This window comes from Gymnoscopelus braueri (genome assembly GCF_963280865.1).
Source record: "Gymnoscopelus braueri genome assembly, chromosome: 14".
NCBI lineage: Eukaryota > Metazoa > Chordata > Actinopteri > Myctophiformes > Myctophidae > Gymnoscopelus > Gymnoscopelus braueri.
In genome coordinates, this window is record NC_137619.1 from 37,233,961 (window position 1) to 37,255,212 (window position 21,252).

At 41.0% G+C, this 21,252-nt stretch overlaps 3 protein-coding genes across 4 annotated transcripts in view; 2 read left to right on the plus strand and 1 right to left on the minus strand.

The window, feature by feature from the left end:
- heatr5b (HEAT repeat containing 5B) overlaps nucleotides 1-14,707 on the minus strand; it is a 30,230-nt gene extending 15,523 nt beyond the window's left edge. The window contains exons 1-18 of one of the 2 annotated variants that reach the window (XM_080450032.1): nucleotides 14,669-14,707; nucleotides 12,805-13,005; nucleotides 11,506-11,717; nucleotides 10,595-10,703; nucleotides 10,326-10,475; nucleotides 9,544-9,715; nucleotides 9,075-9,232; nucleotides 8,160-8,409; nucleotides 6,280-6,435; nucleotides 5,716-5,966; nucleotides 5,374-5,485; nucleotides 4,437-4,589; nucleotides 3,966-4,065; nucleotides 3,652-3,761; nucleotides 3,401-3,564; nucleotides 1,349-1,524; nucleotides 1,079-1,184; nucleotides 756-946 (exon numbers count right to left, since the gene is read on the minus strand). In XM_080450032.1, coding sequence (XP_080306158.1) covers nucleotides 756-946; nucleotides 1,079-1,184; nucleotides 1,349-1,524; nucleotides 3,401-3,564; nucleotides 3,652-3,761; nucleotides 3,966-4,065; nucleotides 4,437-4,589; nucleotides 5,374-5,485; nucleotides 5,716-5,966; nucleotides 6,280-6,435; nucleotides 8,160-8,409; nucleotides 9,075-9,232; nucleotides 9,544-9,715; nucleotides 10,326-10,475; nucleotides 10,595-10,703; nucleotides 11,506-11,717; nucleotides 12,805-12,930 — 2,696 coding nt within the window. In that variant the 5' untranslated portion in view covers nucleotides 12,931-13,005; nucleotides 14,669-14,707. Of the gene's footprint in view, nucleotides 1-755; nucleotides 947-1,078; nucleotides 1,185-1,348; nucleotides 1,525-3,400; nucleotides 3,565-3,651; nucleotides 3,762-3,965; nucleotides 4,066-4,436; nucleotides 4,590-5,373; nucleotides 5,486-5,715; nucleotides 5,967-6,279; nucleotides 6,436-8,114; nucleotides 8,410-9,074; nucleotides 9,233-9,543; nucleotides 9,716-10,325; nucleotides 10,476-10,594; nucleotides 10,704-11,505; nucleotides 11,718-12,804; nucleotides 13,006-14,668 lie in introns of both variants that reach the window. The other variant, XM_080450031.1, reaches the window with a different exon arrangement.
- A 707-nt stretch (nucleotides 14,708-15,414) lies between these two features.
- On the plus strand, nucleotides 15,415-19,108 carry LOC308099914 (G patch domain-containing protein 11-like). Its single transcript, XM_080448777.1, has 8 exons — nucleotides 15,415-15,550; nucleotides 16,537-16,766; nucleotides 16,848-16,889; nucleotides 16,986-17,106; nucleotides 17,196-17,286; nucleotides 17,390-17,527; nucleotides 17,975-18,056; nucleotides 18,322-19,108. The coding sequence occupies exons 1-8, from the start codon at nucleotides 15,501-15,503 to the stop codon at nucleotides 18,375-18,377; spliced, it is 810 nt and encodes a 269-aa protein (XP_080304903.1). The 5' UTR covers nucleotides 15,415-15,500; the 3' UTR covers nucleotides 18,378-19,108.
- Nucleotides 19,109-20,576: 1,468 nt separating this feature from the next.
- Nucleotides 20,577-21,252, plus strand: part of LOC308100882 (interferon-induced, double-stranded RNA-activated protein kinase-like) — a 30,610-nt gene continuing 29,934 nt past the window's right edge. Inside the window, exon 1 of the mRNA XM_080450046.1 lies at nucleotides 20,577-20,812. Within this exon, the coding sequence (XP_080306172.1) occupies nucleotides 20,715-20,812 (98 nt within the window). The 5' untranslated portion in view covers nucleotides 20,577-20,714. The remainder of the gene's footprint in view (nucleotides 20,813-21,252) is intronic.

Below are 21,252 nucleotides of genomic sequence, written 5' to 3' on the forward strand. Positions count from 1 at the left end.
GAGTTTTACCGGATACACAGAGCTATTTTTCTTAGCAATTATTCTATCAATGTGATTTAGTCTTAGCAATTTAAAAGTCTTCTCAACTACCACTCACTTCTCACTGACTTAGGACCTGTTTTTAGCACTAAAATGCTCTGTGAATTAATCTTACACCTAAAATTGACAACCATTAAAATTTGAACTGAATGGCCATTGTTTTTAAGATGTTCTCCTAAAATGGGCCAGTTAGTAGCTACTTTTAAGATGTTATGTGAATAAGGCCCCAGTTGACTGGTTTCAGTTTGTGCCACCGTTTCTTCTCTCTCTTTCCCTTGCCTTCTGACCACTTTTTTTGATATTATGCATTAATTGTAATGGAATGGCATCCTGGTCTATAATTATAATTCATATGTACCCGTAATTTTCGCACTATAAGCCGCACCTGAATATAAGCCGCAGCAGCTAAATTGAATGATTTGTACATATATAAGCCGCACTGGACTATAAGCCGCGGGTGTAAAATCCATAGATTTAGGAGGTCCCCTAGTGGCCGTTAGCTGTAAAAATCCATAGATAAGCCGCACCGTTATATAAGCCGCAGGGTCGAAAAATGGGAAAAAAGTCGCGGCTTATAGTCCGAAATTTACGGTATTACAAGAACTCGCTCTGATTTCAATTGTCCAGGATTTTAGAAACAAAGTCAAATAATACAAAAAAAGACTCAAGAAAACATACTGGGCCAACGTACGGTAGGGACCTGATGGCTTACGTACTTGTCAAAGCTGTACTGTGCCATCCGGGCAATGAAGGTGACCTCTCCCACCACTTGAGCCATCCTCCCCAGAGCCTCTCCAGCAGCACAACGCAGGATGGGGTTGGGGTTGTCCAAGGCTCCCATTACCAGCGCCAGGGCCGACTTACGCACCTCTTCAGGACCCAGGGTACTCTTGTTCTCCGCCAGACCCTGTAGACAGGAATTGAAGAAAGGAAAAGAAGCATTAATTGTGCATCAGCTAAATAATGCGATATACGTTAGGAAATCTCATATTTCAGGCTGAAGCATCAAAGGAGAGAATGAAAATGGATTGGTCCTCACCTTGAGGGCACTAAGTACTGCAGTAAAGATGTTAAGCTGGACTGCCTGCTGACGAATGCCCTTGGCCTGCTTGATGCACTCTGCAAAGTGGTCGAGCATCTGCAGCCTGTGTTGTGTGGCAAGGTCCGATGAAATACATTTTATTTATGGGGCGTTACAGAGTAAGCACGGAATGAAAACAGACGGAGGACAAAAACATACCAACGATGTTGTAAATATTACATTAGATCAAATGGTTGACGTTATGCAAATATCCGAAAGCTATCTAACCTGTGCTTGAAGGAGACATGGGGGAAGACCACACCAAACAGCGCTACGGAGGCATCGATGACAGATACACCCAGAGGAAGGGGCCCAGGGATGGCCTCACCCACAGGAACACGCAGGTAGATGGAAGAGGGGTCATGTTCTAAAGCCCCACTGCCAGATGCACTGTTGGGCTGCAGCTGCAATATGAAATCATCATGATATTATTTATCAACTATTTTCATTTTCTCCCCAATTTTGTCATTGCCAGTCCCCCATGTATACCGCAGTCCGATGTCGCTGCCAACCCCCACTGTTGACCCGGGGAGGGAGTAGAGGGCTACATGCCTCCACTGATACACATGGAGTCGACAGCTGTATCTTTTCACTGGACAGTGAGGAGTTTCAACAGGAGAGCTTAATGCATGCAAAGGTTCACGTTACCTTCCCCAGTTCCCCTTCCTGAATGAACAGGCACCCTGACCAACCAGTAGGAGTCACTAGTGCAGCAAACAAGGACACAATTTTCTGCTGCCTTCACACACCCACGAATACTGCTAATTGTGTTCGTCAGACCGTTGGAGACACTGCTGCTGGGAAACGACCCCTGCAGGCCTCTATGGTGAGATGGGAAAGTGTTTTAATTCTAACTCCACCTGGACACACACACACATCCAACCTCGACCACCCAATTAAACTACTTTATTATTAACTAACTGAGGAGATACCATTTGGGGTTTGTGCTTGTATGCCGTTTTTATTATCTACTAAATAATGGTTATTTCACAGCTAGCAAAATTATTCACGGTTCCAAGACATTCAGAGTAGTTTTGTACCGTCCTCCGCAGAAAATAATGTACAAGAAGTACTAAAAAAGAGGGCATATCCAGGTGGCACAGGGGGTAAAGTTCATGCCCACCACTGTGGGGACTCAGTGGGGCTCAATTCCTTTGCGGTGCCTCCGGCTTGGCCAGGTGCTCCAATGAACACAATTGGCCATGTTTGCAGGTGGGAAGCCTGCAGGGAGTGTATTCTCTAGTAGTCACTGCACTAGCAACTCCTATAGGTTGTTCAGGGCGCATGCTCAGCTGGGCTCCTATTCAGCAGGGAGCAGAACTAGGTCGGATAGTGTGCGCCTCTGCATGCGTTATGACCTCCCGGTGGAATCATCAATGTCAGCCAAAAAGAAGTGGCTGGTGACTAGTTAGTTAGTTTAATACAAGCTTAAAACTATGCCCAATGCCCATTACAGTAAATGCTGTCTATTCTGCACATGTCCATGGTTACGTAGTTACTCCTGCTGAGTTGCGTGTTCAATGTGTGATAATCAGATATCATTATTGTCTCCGCCATTTCCATTTAAAAGGAAAGTTTTTTTTAAACATCAAAAATTATGTTTTTAACACATTCCATGCCAGAGTTTAATCTCATAATGTACTCACCAGTGCCAGCGTTTTATTGTTGTTTTTTTGTTTTTTTCATGTCGCCACAGACCTCGCTAAATAAGTTAAAAGTGCGCGTTCATTTGGTTCTAAACACACAGCGGATCCGTGAGAAACGGCCAGCGAAAACAGTTTCCAAATGCGAGCCGCCATCTTGAAGATACAGCCGATCAACGGTAAACAGTGATCAGCGAGGAAAAAAACAACAACCGAGAAAATCGAGTTTTAAACAGGATCCCAGACAGGAAGCGGATACGATCGAAAAAACCGGAACCCGAATAATTCTGTTTCCGACCGGAAACCGGAAACGGAAAAAAATTCGGAAAGTGCACCTGGGGCAAAATCAATGGGAATCGGCGGTTCGCGTAGATCTACGCGACTGGCACGCTGCGGCTTTAAATAGGTTCGCGTAGATCTACGAGATTGGCATTCAATGTGTTAATGGTTGCACAACAATAAAGAAAATTATGGTTCATGTCACGACTGCAGAATGTTTCTTTTTTTACTGCAGATTGAGGTCTGTTTATTAAGTCCTTTAGAGAAGGAAAACAGAATTTGCCCATCTTTCGTAGACACGTACAAACACAAAATAGCAGTCATGTTTTCCCACATCATAGATAATTTGAGCTTTTACCTGATCCTCTATGGACTTGTGGTCTGTCTCCTGAAGCCAGGAGCCCATAAGCACGCTGTCATCACAGTGACAAAGTGATCGCAGCAAGGAGGTGGTGGTGTTGGCCGAGTTGTCAGTCAAAGTGAACTCAGCCACCAGTTCTCTTAAGAGAGCATTGAAGCTGCCTGCACGAGGAGATAAGTTCTGCTTTGAAACACTTTCCCTACACATTTCAGAGAGGACTAGATACAAAAGAGGACCAATGTTCTTACCTTCATATGTCTTTGGGGGCAGGAGAGCCAGGATGTCATAGAGCCTCAGCCTCACCATAGCAGCGCTGGCTTTAAGATGAGCACCGTGGACCTTGGTGATGGCAGGGACACTGACGACAGAATGAGCACAAGAACGCATGATGTAGAATGGATTTACTATCATATAAGGGGAAAAACTGGAAAATAGTGATGTTCCGTTAAAGAGACGTTTTGCGTCCATAAAGCCTGATTATTGAGCCCCTGTATAGTGTAACTTTTGCAAGTCAAATCAGCATCGAGTGAATTCAAGTGAATAGAGGAGCTCTGGCACTCACTGGGACATCATGGTCATGGCACATTCTATGGGAGTCATCAGACGCCGGATAACGTCTTCTGTGAGCAACTCAGGGCAGTGTGCCACAAAACTACGCATGGCTAGGGAGGAGAGAACAGAGAGACAGAGAGAGAGAGAAAGAGGGAGGGAGAGAGAGAAAGAGGCAGATAGAAAACACAAGGAGAGACAGATTGACACACACAGGGAGAGAGCTCGACAGAGAGAGATTGTTAAAAATAAGCATTGTGTTGGGTATATTATACTTCGTTGTACGACGAATAGCGAAACAAGGTTGTAGTTCCCCCGCCCCCCATCTCACATGACATGCCCAAAAAAGTGATGAAAAAAAAGTAGTTAATTGTTGCAATATGTACAGTAAAGGTGAATTGTCCTGCAGACCGATATAGAATCAATCCATCCATGAAATGGTCATCTCTGTGGGTTTGAACAATGAATGACTGTGTGTCCTTACCACACAGTGCCCCTGCCCTGCCCTCCAGTGTGACCTGCCAGGTGAAGGAGTCTCCTCTGGCCTTTTCTGCCTCCAGCTCCTTCTGGGAGCGTGGGAACACGTTCCGCCACAGCAGCAGCATCTTGGGAAGGTGATAGCGAACCAGGGAGGGACCTGAGTACACATAGGAACACCGTGTGTCAGAACAGAACTCCATGTACAGTGTGTGTTGATTTATGTTTATTTGACAACACAATCACATTGGATAGTGGGGTCCCCAGCTAAAGTAGTTAATGTAGCATCCTCATAGCTCATAGCGCGTCACTTTGTGCTGCGCTACGAGCTTGTAGATCTGCTATTTTTGAAAGACCTTGAAAATGTGTGCAAATCTTTCAATATACTGTACATATTTTTCTAAACATTTTTTAACTCAAATCTTTGCTTCTGGAGGTCCCTGGCACAAACTATGTTTTAAGATGGGGGTCCGCAGCCGAATACATATAATTTTGGGGGTATTTGACATGAAAAACTTTGAGAACCACTGGTCTAGACTAGGACGGTGCCTTGCTACCCTGTTCTACCACACCAACTCTCAACACCTGTCCACAGGAGGCCTTTCTAAAAATAATTATAATCTATCATCTAAAAAACTAACTAATCAAAATTCAGGCATTAATTATTTTCTGACTATAAGAAATGTATTTCTTATGGTCACAAATAATTTGATTCATCTCTTAAAAGTGGGTAGATAGAGTTCCAAAGTTCTGCCCCTTTATTAACCAAAGGAGGTCTTGTACATTACAAGTAGCTCTGACTGAGATCTAACCACAAGTCCAGAAAACAAGGGTGAAACATGATTTTATATGCATATGCACACACACACACACACACACACACACACACACACACACACAGTGAGTGTTAAATGTTATTATTCGAGGGACAGTCCTGTCCTCACCCAGGGTCATAAGAGCTCCCAGTAGCAGCCATCCCGCCTGTGTGCGCTGCAGCGAAAGCCTGCTGTTCTGAGCCGCTGTCCGCAGGAGGTCCTCAGCTATACTCACCACCAGCTGAAACGGAGGAAAAACAGACAAATGCGATGAGTAACGGTATAGCTACTAAGAAAAATACCAGCCTCTGACAGGTGGATGAAAATCAAATTGCCTGTTGGGAATGAATAAGGTTTTTTAAACCTAGTTGGAGCAATAAGACCAAAAATATTCAATTCAAGCCCACAGGAAACATGAACTGTACTAGATGTATCAATTGTAGAATGTGTGTCACAGTGCTTTCTACAGACCTTGCCCTTGGAGTGGGGGATGCCCAGGGGGCACTGGTGTACCCCTCCCAGTAGGGCAGCCATGGCGAAGCTGTAGCCGCTCACTGCCTCAGGGGAGCTCTTCAGGTTGTTGATGCGCTCTGCACAGCGGTCCAACAGCGGGGTCAGCTGGTAGGGCAGCGCCACGGTGACACAGCGCAGGCACCACGCAGCTGCCAAACGGGCCGCCATGCTCGGGTGCAGCAGCACCGAGGTCACAGTTTCCACAAGTCCTAGGGAACGGGAAACGGGGAACAAAGAAACGACTTGAGTACACATTTTTAGCTCGGGTACTAAATGATAATTTGCAGCAATTCTAGGCTCACGTGACCAACAGCAGGGTTGTTTTTGTACGGAAATGTTTTCTCCATTTTATTGAGACAGGACAAGACATGCAATATAGGCACCCCCCGCCCTCCACTGAATCAAACCGGGGATGTTTTTGTAGACGCCGAAACAACCCCACCAGGGGTGTCTTTGTCTGGGTATCTGATGGTGCAGGAAAATAGAATTGAAATCCCGATTGATACCGTGTGAGCATCTCACCTATGGAAGGCTCCTGAATAAGCGGTGAGGAGGTAGCACTCAAACTGTGGACCAGACTGCCCAGCTCCTTGAGGGCACACACCATGACATGCTGACTGGCAGAGACATCCGCTGCCCCTGCCTTGTTCTCTCCACTGGTGTCATTTACCACGGCCTCTGAAAGCACACCATGCAGGGGGAAACAGAAAAAGGCAGTTTTGTCAGCACAAAAAGTGCCAAAATGGCCAAGTTGAACAAAGCTAATCTGGGAGTTAAACTAATCTAAACTACAGAGTTAAGATCGTCTACATCCCTCAATTCCATAACATGATATAATAATAACAATAATAATGTTGCTGTCACATGCTAGTACTCAAACATTGTGGTAGGATAAGTTGACTTGCACTGAATCAAAACACATTGCTCAATTCTCTCAAACAAGGAAGGCACATCCTGTAATTATACAACTGGTTAATCGTAATCCTCAGACACTATTGCACATGGAGGTCTTAATAACTTTAATAGCTGCTTGCCACCCTTAAGGTTGTCACACATCAGCAAACTGCAAAGCCCTGCACCAACAGCAGTAGAAAGAAACCCATGGAGTAGAAACGGACGCACTGCACTGAACGACCCACACACAGAGCTCTGAGGGTTTGTTCACTAAACAAAACCATGGTGTGATCACGTCAACAGCAATCACTGGTTCAATGTTATTTTGCTGGTCCAAGGCGGCAAGGATTAGGTTGGTTTTCAAAATGTAAACTTAATTCAACAAACCACAAATATTGGCATGTATTATGCATCAACTTAAATCCTCAGAGCTCACAAAAATGTAACGGTTTGGCTAAATCTGAAAAAATGCTGCAGAAAAATAGCAGAGACAAAAAAGGCAAAGTCAAGAAAGTGGGAAGCACAGCAGCACCCAACAAAGGAATGGGGAAATTAACTGATAAAGCAGATATTTAAAGGTGGAAGAGGTCCTTCAACACACATTATCAATATTTTTTACAAATGAAAGAGCTGGCATAGCAGACCGACTATTAACGCGATACCCAGTCAGAATATTGAACAATAACTAGCTGTTAATTAAAGTCTGGGTACAATTGGTAAATGAAAAATGTAGTACACTAAGCTGCATCTTAGGACATGACATTTTCTAACGTGCATTGTAAGGTACAATGGTTCACTGGGTCAAATGATGTGCCCAAAGAACATCAGGAGTACAAGACAAGAAAATAGGTTTTGACATAGTCCACAGTTCAAAGGTTTCAAAGCAAATCACAGAGTAAGAATCATCTTTCTTTTTTTTAAGAAACAATGGCGATCATAAAAATGATTGGTGATTATTAAAAAGAAAAAGATGATGCGCTGGGAAAGGAAAGGACATTGTAGGAGGCAAACAGGAAAGCTCAATAGATGCAAATTGCTTAATATTATGCCTCGTCACCATGAGTTAAAAATGTGGTTTGCTTTTACTGATTGTGAGCAGGTTTAGTACCATCAAGCATTTCTGCCTATCTAAGCCATACAGTATGTGAAGACAGGTTATTTTCTTTTTACCTTAGGGTTTGTAAAACATTGATAGTGTGCCAAAAAAGCCAACTAGCTGAGAATAGAATGCATGCCTGAGCCTGAATTGCGCATTTACAAATGGTTCATGTTAATGACTGTATGCTGCCCACTTTGAAAATGTCAAGGAAATAAAAATAACCTAAAAGAAAAGGTAATAAAAATCCAAGGAAAGCAAGCAAAGCCAACTCCACACACACAACACAAGCAAATAAAAGCAAAATGAATAAATATAAACATGAATGTGGAAGGGGAGAAAAAAAGTAATAATGACGAGTACTTACTCTGTAATGCTCTGAACCGTGATATTTCCCCCCCATCCTCCTTACCCACAGCCCTCATTTGCTTGCTGATGGCTTGGCAGATTTCTTTGCCCGCCGCAATCTGGGCTTTTTCTCCCAGCAAACCCCCCAGGGTGGCACGCAGCATGAAGGAGACGCAACGTCGTGAGTACACAGCCTCTACGTGTGTCTGCGTGGCCCGTGGGTGAGACACCAGGTCCAGCACGTGTGACAGGAAAGTGGCAAAGTTGCGCTCCAGCCACTGACCGCCGAGAGTTGTGACGAATACGACATAGGCCTGTGAAGGAGTCATGGAATAAAATTGCAAAAGAAAATCATTTCGAGAAGTGAACACACTACAACGTGCACATCATAACATGACACACAACCAAACTGTAAATTGAACGACAGGACACAAACTCAATGAAAGCACAATAATAAATTGTTATCATGGCTAAAACTAGAACACTTCACGTAACTTTTGAATGAATGTTATCTCTCCAACTTGCTTGTGCAGCATACAATGTCAAGACAACCACAGATGTTTTCTTGTAAGTTGAACAACGTATTGGAATTAGAAAGGCTGTAAAACATTGAATGTGTGCCAAAATGACAGAATCTTTCCAGCGAATAAGGAAAGACTACTTTATGTACTACTAAAACTACTAAATGAATGCTGCTGCATTCATTTGTTAAAAGTTACGCCTGTATGTAGGACTATAACGAGATACACAGAACAGGATTTGACAATATGTGTGATTGAAAGCTCTCAACAAAGTAATGCTGTATCCTCACATCTTGTAGCCTTTAGTGGCATTTATGTGTGAGCATAGCAACTCATGGAAAATGTCCATGACAATTGACATGAAAATTAAACGATGAAATCAACTCAAGATTGACTAACGTTTCTAAAACTCATACTCTAAACTGTTGTGGTGTTTGACTGAAGAGAATATGGCTTACCTGCGTGACGCCCACCCGCACCTCCCTGCTGACAGAGCCTCCTCCCTTCAACATTTCACCCCCACTCTTCAAGAAGCCCGATCCCCCACGGAGGAAACCGGTAGCCATCAGCTCCAGTACCTCCTCCAGTGTGGCCCGTTTCACATTCTGACGCATCACTGAAGAAGACAAGTGATTAAAACCATTAGTTGTTGTCATTGTAGCGCAAAAATTGTATATATATATATTTCTTTTTACACATTAACCCTACCATCCTAATTCTAAGCTGAACATTCGGTGAAATTAGAAGATGTCATCGCTGCGTGTTGTGAGCTTCTAGTTTGGCTATTTTCGCCGATTATGTAGAGGGAAAACAGTAGGGGGCTTAGTGTGGACCCCTGGGGCACACTGGTCAACAAAGTACAGTATATAGGGTTTAAGTGGATAAGATGGGTTGATTCCACTTCGTAATTTATGAGACCTATTATACCTGATGCTTGTTTCGGCATAAGGGCTGTGGCCATGACTGTTCCCAGCAGTTTGGACACTGAAACCCGCACCCCATAGTTGGAGCCCTCCAGGGCCTTGAAGCACAGTGTGGCCACGTTCTCCAGTTCTGTGGTCCACATGAACACAGCCTCATTCTGTAACTCCAGGAGGCACTGCTCAGGGATCAGGAATAAAATATGGTACCCGATTAGTGAAATTTACTTCATGCAGCTTGCAAAATAAATTGTGTATCCCATACATAGACAACACAGTGAAGATTACTTACAATATTTAAACTACAAAACCATATTGAAATCATACAGTGTCAGTTATGTGATATTTTATAAACAGGAAGTTGTCTTTCTCAATGGGGGTATAACACATGCACATCACAGTTTTACAGGGTATATAAATGAAAGAATAATCATGACGTTTTCCAGTAATTGATAATCTTTGCCATCACTGTTTTGTGCAACCATCTGTGCAACCACCAGGCTTATGGAAGTGTAGAAATGCCATCTCAGAGCCTCTTATAAATGTTCCTCAACAAAATGACAATCACTGAGGTCATTTCATTTTAAAATGTTGTGGTGGTCATTACTGCCTTGTTGTTAAGACTCACTGTTAATTCTGAAAGAATCTATAGACATGCCCGTTATTTGAAAGATACTTGTTAAATCATGAATAGTCGTGTGATACTACACAGTACACACCAAAATCCTGTTCAATTAAAAGTAATGATTTCACTATGTAAACGTAAAATGGCGAAATCCTCTCACAGACCTTTGCTACGGCACAGCGCACCGCCATGGACCTGTCTGTGAGCAGGGAGCGGGCATTCTTGTAGATATCCCGGTGACATGACGCTGCAGCCCCACCCAGTCCATTCAGCACCTTCTGCAGACTGAGAAGGATCTCCCCTCTGCCTTGGGACTAGACCAAACAATGCAACAGGAAAGCAGAGCGATACATTAAAAATATGTCTTGTATGGTCTTTCCCAACTTTCAGACTCCATATGGCAGCTCACAGTTTGTCTTCCTTAATGACATACCTCTGCACTCTTTAAAGCCTTCAAGAGATTGTTAATCGTATCCGGGAAGGAGCTTCCCAGCATCCTGCCCATCTTCTCATAAAAAGCCCCAACACATGCCACCGCAGCACTGAAACAACAATAATCAAGTTAAAAGGTAAAAAAAACATAGATAATTGACATCGATGTATAAAATGAAATAAAAAATTGGTGTTTTTCTTACAAGGCAATACTAGGTATTGTTACCAAGTAGTGTTTCATCTGGGCTCTGTATTAATAGCACCCATTGCTCATTATAGTTAGGATGGGTAAATGCAGAGGAAAAATTCCATGTGCTGCATGTGCAAATGTACAGTGACAAATACCCCAAGTCAGTTTTCAAAATGACCTCAAAGTGTGAAGAATCAATATTTTATGATGCGTAATGTATGGTTCCTTGTTTTAAATATTTCATATACAATCAACTTAAAATTTATTTTGACTGTAGCGTGCTTTGCTTACATGGATTTTTGTTGTTGTTGTAATAATCATGATTAATAATAACCATCCATGTGCCATATTTTCTGAGTGAGGTTACACATAATAGTGTGTATATTAAGCACTGTAGGTCACAACAGATGTGATTTCATCCATGGCTACTGCCCTTTAATGGCAGCAAAAAGCACATTTAATCTATTGATGCAAACTTAATCCCCCCTTTTAAACACAAAATATCATGATTCTACAGATTAACATTAGGCTTAGCTACTAACACTAAGGTAGGTGTGTGTGTGTGTGTGTGTGTGTGTGTGTGTGTGTGTGTGTGTGTGTGTGTGTGTGTGTGTGCATGCGTGCGTGTAAAAGAATATGCACTAAAGTTGACACAGAATATTAACCCATCATTACAGCTACTAGAAAATATTTATATATATATTTGATAAATGCAAACTCACAGCTTTGTTGGCAGATATGCAGGTGTGTCATCCTTGTTTTTGATGATGTCATTGCACTTGTCAAGAGTTTGGAAGACAGTGAAAGTGTCACCGATGCTGTAGAGAGTTGCAAGGTTTTTGGCCAGTAGTTTTCTGGTTGGAGGTCCGGGAGCGCTGCTAATCAGTCCTGTTAACTGTTCCACTAGCTTCTTCTGTTTCTCCTTCACATCCACCTTCCAAAGCATACACAAAACAAACTCATGAACCATAAGGACGAACACATCACCTTTTACTTACCGACTTTAATTTGTCCCTTTACTTTTAGCCTTCCGACTTTATTGTCCCACGGGGAGAACTTAATTTCCACAGCACTATACTTGTTTGACAACAAAACATACAACAGCATACATGAGCTCACAGTAACAGCGATACAACAGCTATGACAACATAAAAAGTGGAGTTGTTGTGATCCAGTATCAGAAATGCCTCTGATACTGCCTAAAATGCTGTATTGGCGAGTATGCAAGTCTATGCACCAATTCGATACCACCTAATTCATCACGTGATGAATATCTCATTTACGAGAAATAATTCTGGTTTATTTTTAATGTTTACTTTTTAATTTGATGTTGCAATACTGTTTTATACTGTTACTGTACTATTATTACTACTATTTAAATGTATTTAAATATCCTACTAAATTGTTCCTGCACTTTAACAGTGTATTAAAGGAATTGATATAATTCCTTCCTAGATCTATTTATAACACACTAGTATCGGATCGGTACTTGGTATACTATGGACCGATACACAAGTTCAAGTATCGGAATTTGTATCTGGAAAGACTAAATTGTATTGGAACATCTCTGAGAAAAAGAGACTGCAGCACAACCTCAGGCCTGTTCAGCGAGGCCAGATGTTAAGCAGCTGTAACTGCAGGTATCAGGCTTTTTCCAAAGCGAGCCCTTCTTAAATTTTAATGTTCTATACCAACGTGCAGAGCATATTAAGTTGTATAACCTAATATTTAATTGAATACATACTTGCACACGTGAGATGTTAATTTGATAGATATGCTAATATTATTTATATAGCAATGTTCAGATGCTAAGTGTGAGGTTTACCTGGCATCCTAGTTACTTTTTAGCACTTACTGTAATTGTTTTTCTTTGCACTCCGTTTATGTCACCATTTACCTTGTTGTTTGTTAACTATGGTTTATGCCATTCATTTACTCTGATCTTACACTTTGTAAGTCGCTCTGGATAAGAGCATCTGCTAAATGCCTAAATTGTAAATTGTACACAATGCAATATTCACCTTATTTGCTGCCACCAGAACTTTATCCAGGAAGCGAAGCCATTCGAAGATGAATACAGGCCTCTTTGCCTCAGTGATCTGAGCAAGGGCATCTTCGTTGAGCAGGAGACTGTGAGCCAACTCCATGGCAACACTCCAGCAACAACCAACTGCTCAAGGGGACAGGGGGATCTTCTATCACAGACGTATACGACCTCACCTCTGCAATGTATGACATGCCAGGTCAGAACAATCACACTTTGGTCTAACCTTGAACACAGTTGCTCTAACTACAAAGTAAAATCTTGACTGTTAATTTAACTGAGTGTGTGCAAAATCTGCAAATAGAACCAAATGGACCGGAGTTCACTTATATAACCTAACTCTTGAGAGTGTACACATGGAACCAAATGTACCTGAAAGTGTCTATTTGTACACTCTCATAGGGTAACCATAGAACTGGGCACTTGAGAGAAATGGTCCTGGGTTTTTGAGGAGAACAGGACACACAATTTTGGGGGGGAACCAATAATTACACATTCATTCCCCGTTTTCATCTTAAAACCCATTTCTTATCACTCAAGAACAACGTACAACAATGCACTTGTAGGGATTCATTCGGTGTGCAGCAGTATATGGTCACCCTTAGACATATACAATTATTAAATAATTAAATGTAATGCTAAAAGAAAAAGCCCACATCACAAAGGTGCCCAGTTCTCTTGTACTGGATTGTTCAGTGCCGTTTACCGCAAGCAACTCTTAGATTCTGGAATCTAGAGTTGCAATACCAACCCTTGCCTTGACAGCCCATACATTCAAACAGAAAAGTCCTATCTGATTGTATTAAACAACATTTAACTCACCAACATTGCAGCTGTACGGAAAGCTTGAATTATCCTCTTTCTATCTGCAAAGTTTTTGTTTCATAATAGACATGAGCTATGAGCTACTTTCTGTCAATAAATTCTGTGCAGGTGATCATTTTTCTAAGTGTCAGAGTTTGGAAGCGCTCGTTTTCAAAAACGCAACGTCCTACTGCCTCCTGCATTATGTGGCTTTCAGAAACAGGTGGTAATGCAGCAGGACCACTGAGTGATTTCCAACGAGCGCTTCCAAACTCCAACACTTTGAAAAATTATCACCTACATGGAATTTATTGACAGAAAGTAGCTCATAATAACATGTATATGGTGGATTTTTATGGAAAAAAACTAGAAAGAGGATAACCCAAGCGTTCTGCACAGCTGCAATGTTGGTGAGTTTAACCTCGTTTAAATACAATCAAATAGGACTTTTCTGTTTGGATGTATGGGCTGTCAAGGGTTGGTATTGTAACTCTAGACTCCAGATATTAAAAATAGAATCTAATAAGAGTTGCTTGCGGGCTACCCTGGTCCCACATCGCAAAGGTGCCCCGTTCTCTTGAACTGGATTGTACAGAGCAGTCACATAACTAGTTTGGTGGGTGGAAAGGAGAACCTAAAGTATAAGACCAATGCAGTCGGGGCCCACTAAACTCAATGGACATAGGGATAGCATGCTCAACTGCCTCTTCTTATCTCTGGACAGCTAATATGACAAGGCGATCAACGCCGACACGCATACATATGATGGGATTTGTTGTTAAACAGTTTGATGTCCCTGACAGAGACCTCACAATAAATAACTTATGGATCCTGGCTGCTGCTGCTGTGGACAAGACGAGTTGTTTAGCAACCTAGCTATGGTTGTACGACAAAATAAGGGTCACCTCAAGCCAAGCACCCAAGTACAAAATGAACATTCACGCACAAAACATCTTTAAAATGTGTATATGTTGGAAAATATTGGGGTAGGAGCTTCTTAAAGCGGGGAATAATGTAGGATTTGTTCAGCCCCTTACCTGTCTGTCGCTGTACCCCAGCATGAATGCAGTGTTGCCAGGTTTTGAGAGAGGGAAATAAGCAACCAGGTCTATGAAAACAAGCCCAAAAGAAGCAACTAGGCTACATGAGCCCTTGCTAATTGAAAATAGTCAACCTACAAGCTCCTTGTAAAAACATTAAAAAATATTTTTAAAAAAGTGGAATATTTCTTGAACATTTGAACAACACAAATCTTGAATGGAGATCCTTGGCATAAATACATATTAATTTGGGGGTCCTTGACATGAAAATCTCTGAGAAACACTAGTTTAAACAACTTTTGGAAGCAAGCCCAAGTAAGCAACTACACTTTAGAAACAATTAAGCCCAAAAAACTGCAACCTGCAACTACCAATATTTACAAGCAACATTACAGAAAAACAAGCCCAAAGTCGCTTACAATAAGCCGACATGGCAACCCTTGCATGAATGACGACGTATCATTGGGCAATATGGGTGTTGTGCCTAAGAAATGTCCGACGGGAAACAATGTAGACAAACCAAAACATAATTTAACAATAATATAATGTGTATATTATATATTATATATCTAATATAATGTGTATATTATTACATGTGTTTAAAAAGTAATTTCATTCGTTATGACCCTGTTCGGTTCATGTTTAAAAAAAAAGAAACATCCACGTGATGTTTAAACCCACAGGAACTATATATGCACTTATTATTCCACAGCCGGTCGGAATTCATTATTGAACGACCCAAACATCCGCTCAGTGGAAAGCAGAGTATCAATAATAAACCAGCTTTACTTTCAATACTTCTGCAATATTTTGATCATTAACGGACGAGATGTCTGACGACGAAGAGGACTATATGTCTGATGCGTTCCTCAAGAAAATGTGAGTGTCTGACGCTCTAAGCGCAGGGGGTTTCAACTGATTGTGAACCAGGGTCCAGGGACCACCACCCTGACTAAGAATCAACCAGGGGACCACTGTTGTTGTGTTGGGTGGATATATGGGCTAAGATTAGTGTATTTGGTAACACTTGCTTTGCATTATAATCAGCTTATAACACTGTATGGTTATAGTTATAAGAACTAAAATACGCATAACCCTTTATAAGACTCTAAATAATGACTGCAATATTATGCTAGTGAGCAGAGGGTTTTTGATTGATTGAGTGTTTTTGAGAAATTCTCTTACTTTATCCAGCCTTCTATATTAAACTCATGTTAAATGAATTGATATACAGATTTGTAACTTATGTATGAGTGAGCGAACACATGCTATTACCTGGGCAGATTTCCTAATAATGATAACTAATGGCAATCCGGGTACACTTCCCCTTCTTGAGATTCTAACTCCCCTTTCTGTGGAAGTTCTTGACCTCCTACTTCCCAGTAACTGCTGTCAACTAGATTGACGCGTCATCTTAGGTCACCGGGTCATTTAGTACTTAACTGTTTCTCAACTAGTGGTCCATGGACCATTGATTGATTGAATATTTTATTAGACAGAAATGTAAAAACAGCACGAGTACAGTCAAAGACTTTGTCTAAAAGGATAACATCAAAAAGGTCCTTGCGGTCTTGTTTCCATTGGGGTCCTAGGTATTCAATTCATTAACATGTAAAATAGCACCAAACATTCAATATCATCACAAATATAAAACACTACAGTATATGTACAGAGTAGAAAAAACAGGGGGGGGGAGAGATTCTAACTAATCTAACTTCTGTTGTGAAATATGATGATATAGAATTATAAAATACTACGCCTAAATTTGCCTGGGTGTTATAGCTATAGGTGTATATTATTTGTGTATTTTTAATCTTTTTAATTGTTTTATTTTTATTACTAATGAATTATTCTTCATTTATTAGACAAGATGTTAAGCCTGGTGTGACAATGGTGAAGCGTGTCAAAGAAGCCATGAAAAGAGAGGTTCAGCACGAGGAGAAGAATATCAAGAACCGTCAGAAGACGTACAAAGAGCAAGAGAGGGAGAGCAGAGAAGCCGTGTTGCACAGCGCCATCAGCAACGAGAACAATAAGGGATTTGCTCTTCTGCAGAAGATGGGTTATAAAGCTGGACAAGGCCTTGGAAAGAAGGGCAAGTTTCCTCCGTTTATATAACTAATAAGTAGCCTTTATGTGTATTTGCATATTAATTTCATCCTTATACTATTTCCAGGTGTGGGGAGAGTTGAACCAATTCCACTTAATATCAAAACTGGTAAGCAAACATTTTCAGTTCAAACTGTTCAGCATTGAATAAATCCAAGTAAGCGGTTTTGTTTATACAATTGTCTGTCTTACATGTATTACTCAGACAGGGGTGGCATTGGAATGGAAGGGGTAAAGAAGAGAAAAGCAGAGGAGGAACTTGAACATTATCGCCAGAAAGTGCGGGCCAAACAACAGAATGAGACAAAGTCTTTGGATGATTTTAGGTGACGTGTACAGTTCTCTGTGTCACTACTAAATATTTGTACTCACTTGTATTATATTAGTGCGTAAACATGTACATTTTCCATCCTAGGGTGAGGGTAAGGACTGTAAGAGAAGAGCGAATGATTGACGGAGATCTCAGAAGGAGCCAGCGGGCCTGTGAGCAGCTTGACAGCCAGAAGGTTGAAACAAACAATGTCTAAATGGCTTTATACAGTATTATGTCAACATAAATGTGAGTCTTTCCTTTGTGTTAACAATGACTGAATTCTCATTTAATTTCAGAGCATCACTATTCCCAGAGAAGACTGGTATTGGCCAAAAGAAGAAGTTATCGAAGATGAAGATGACAATGAAACTGAGGAGGATAAGGAACAGGATGAGGAAGAGGATGAGGAACAGGATGAGATAGAGGAATTAACTGTAAGTGTTTAATTCGATGTGGATTATTGTTTTAAATGATGAGGCCTATGATGGAACTACCATATACATCAGAATTGCAATTAATTTAGGTACAATAGATGTACAGAAATGTGTCTTAGGAACATTGGTACAAAGAAAAATTATTGTTGCCATTCGCGGATTTCTACAAAAAAAATGCTTTGTTCCCATTGAAAGGCAGAATCCGCCCTCATAGGCAGAATTAAAATCTGGTGTGACCGCACCCTTACAATACTTTCTGACATGGCGCAAGAACAGTAGGACCTCACATACAGTGCAAAAAGAGCAGTTGTGCAAATATAATTAAAATCAATCCTTATGTGTATTCAATCAGCATAGTATAAGTGAAAGCCACTCCATTGAGAATCAAACATTCGGTAGGAATATTCTGCATTATGCATAAATTTGACACTTCCTTTTGTTTTGCAGTCCCTGGACAAGCTGCAAATATTGACATCATATCTAAGAGGAGTCCATTTTTACTGCATATGGTGTGGGACCACTTATAATGGTGAGAGGACTAATCAAATGCTGCAGATTTTTTTTTCATTATTATTGTCTTAGGCTGTGTGTCCACCAAAGCGTTTTATTTCGAGCTGAACACACGACCAGAGTTGAACATATTTCAACTCTGGAGGTGCAGGTGTTTTTTCCAGCACATCAATACGCACCGCTCACATAGAAAACAATTCAAAATAATATGCTGCACTCATGAAAGAAAAATGCCTCAATGGACAGCCCCCTTACTGATGATGTTGAATGTCTGCTTTTTACAGATGAAGAGGACTTGTGCTCTAACTGTCCTGGGGATACAGCTGCTGACCATGAATAAACTAATATATGAGATCTGCATGAAATGTCATCTTTGACTGTTTGGCACATTATAATCATAGACGAGACAAGATTCATGTGAGATACTTATTACACTCAACCTATTAGCTCCTCTAAGCAGGACTAGTTTACTCTATTTTTGTGTAGGTATTATGGTATCTGCTACAACATCTCTTTCAACCAGTTGTCTTTCTGACTCTCTGTGTAGAGCGCTATTAACCCATTAAGACCGTCCGGGAATGCATCTGTGTAACCACTTTAACCGTTATTTTATACTTTGGCCTTTAAAAAATAGCAGATTTACAAGCTCATAGCGCGGCACCGAGTGCCGCACTATGAGCTTGTAGATCTGCTATTTTTTTTTAATCGTGAAAATTTGTGCAAATCTTTGAATATATATATTTTTTAAAGCAAACATTTTTTACTCAAATCTTTGCTTCTGGGGGGTCCCTGGAACAAAATATTTTCAGATATAATATATAATATCATTTTGTGGGTCCTTGACATGAAAAGGTTTGAGCACCACTGATATTATAGCAACATAAGTGTTTCAGAAAACTGATAGGATTTAGAAGACATTTGTAGAATCGTATCTCAGGTCTTAATGGGTTGAGAGAAGAATTTTGTATACATTGTATTTATAATTTCGAGATCTTATTGAATTACAGGCTACCATTTTTACTGAGTCGAGTTGTTGTTCCATACATGTTTTCATTAAAAGTTTAAACCTTTCTACCCTTTGTAACCTTGTATTATTTTTTCTGTACTTTGAGTATTAACATGCCACAATAAGTTAACCACTTGAACCCCAGCATCCATATTCTGGGGGCAACATTAGCCGAAAATAACAGATTAGAATCACGTTGTGAGCTTGTAGATCGACTATTTCTGGCGAAGAGATTTGGTGTAGACAGGGGAAAAAACGATCCATGTACAGAGCCATCCCACGTCACCAACTCTAGAGCAGGGGTATTCAAAGTTTTCAGCCCAAGGACCCCCTAGCTGAGAGAGAGATGAAGCAGGGACCCCCTCTATATTGTATAAAATTGTGTTTCAGATTAAAGTTTTTTTTGTTTACGTGGTCTGCTCTTTTTTTCCCTCTACACCGATAGCTCTTTGCCAAAAATAGCCGATCTACAAGCTCACAACGCCTCGCAGAGCGAACTTGTAGATCTGCTATTTTTGGCTAAAGTTCTCCTCAGAAAAGGGATGCTAAGGTTCAAGTGGTTAAGGTAAAAGTAAAATCATATCACACAAAGATTTGGCGGACCCCCTGTAGTAACTCTGAGGACCCCCTAGGGGTCCCGGACCCCCTGTTGAAGACCCCTGCTCTAGAGGGTTTAAGTGGTATCTGTGTCAGGTGTAGTAACTCAACCTTCACCAGTTAATCAAATGGGTAGAACTCAACCCAACGTCATATGTTTGCTCAATGAATACAGTCAACGCAACAGGGTCCCAAAAGGTGTTACTTTTGGTATATTATACTACAATAGCTGGCTTTACTTGTGGTCAGCTCAGCTGAATGTCTGTAAAGATCATGCTAATAATGTTTCAATTAATATCCTGCACTAGAGGTTTCTTGTTTGATGTGATTTAGTAGAGAAGTACTTGTATACTGTGGGTGGTAACATGTCAGAAGAGCACTGTCATATGTGCATGTCATATGCACTTTATCGTGTGTGAACTTCCAGAGAATGTTTTGATTGTGAAATTGAATCGTTACTTTGCTCAGGGGTCCCTGGACCCCTGAGCAACTTTTTTGTTTTGTCACATTCCTGAGCCAATAATTTGATGACCGGGTCAGTCAGTAGGAGACTCTTTGAGTCTCTGGTAGGAGACTCTGCCGGTCATCAAATTATTGGAAACGAGAATTCAAGGCTTCGTGGCCGTGGGCTGTGTAATAAAATTGATTGAAAATAAGTACTTTTTTGGGTGAACTACTCCTTTAAGCATTATTTCACATGGTGTGGTGAATTACAGATATACAGTTTGTTGATGTGGGGATGTCCTTATGTAATATAATTAAAATATTGGGATTTGCTTTTTCTTTTTCTTTTTCCTTTCTTTTTAATTTGTTTTAATCAAATGCAAGCAAGGTCAAAAATAGTGATGCGCCCCCTGTAGGTTGGTTACATACATACTGTACATGATGACGTTCTGTCAAGGAAATCGAAACTACTGAAGACTGAATGGAGGAATGGAGAGCGACCTGGAAGCACTGACTGACTGAGGGCGCAGAAGCTGGGAATAGAAAGCGAAAAGACAGTGTCACACTGTCACTGTCACGCAGTAACAATTTATAGCTGTATTATTAAGTGTTGTTTGATTCTGTGGAATAATGAATTACGTTGCTAAACTAAACGATTATGCACAGAAAACAGGCTTGCAACTCGGATACGAGGATGTTCGCTCTGATGGTCCTGATCATATTAAAAAGTGAGTTGAACATTCAAACCGTGGACACTGAATATTAGTGTACAGAGTTAGTGACATAACTGCTTTATTCCAAGCATGGCGTTTTAGCCTTGAATCAAGACAATCATAGATGTATTATTTTATAGATTGACATTTGCATATTATCATGGATGCGAAAGTAAAAGTCAGACTCGATCAAATACATCATGATAGTCTTGATCCAAGGCGTACTCAGTGTACTGTATGTGTGCTGTATTTATTCCACATGGACAGAGTTGGACTTTGAGCAATACTGTAATTCATTCACTTGGGTGACTTTGACCAATGAAACTGGAAGATCTGTGCGTGATGGCAAGATCCTAGCTGTAGAATACAACTCTCGTAGACGTATTTATGATTCTGACGTTTTCAATCTACGAGAGTTGTACTTGTAGGGTTCTCCCCCCCCCCCCCCCCCCCCA

What these genes read in the sequence shown, in the direction of transcription:
- LOC308099914 (XM_080448777.1), top strand. Translation starts at nt 15,501, where the DNA reads ATGTCTGACGACGAAGAGGACTATATGTCTGATGCGTTCCTCAAGAAA. An exon ending in ACAAGGCCTTGGAAAGAAGG is followed by an intron (nt 16,767 to 16,847) that starts GCAAGTTTCCTC and finishes TACTATTTCCAG; the next exon opens with GTGTGGGGAGAGTTGAACCA. An exon ending in ATGAGATAGAGGAATTAACT is followed by an intron (nt 17,528 to 17,974) that starts GTAAGTGTTTAA and finishes TTTGTTTTGCAG; the next exon opens with TCCCTGGACAAGCTGCAAAT.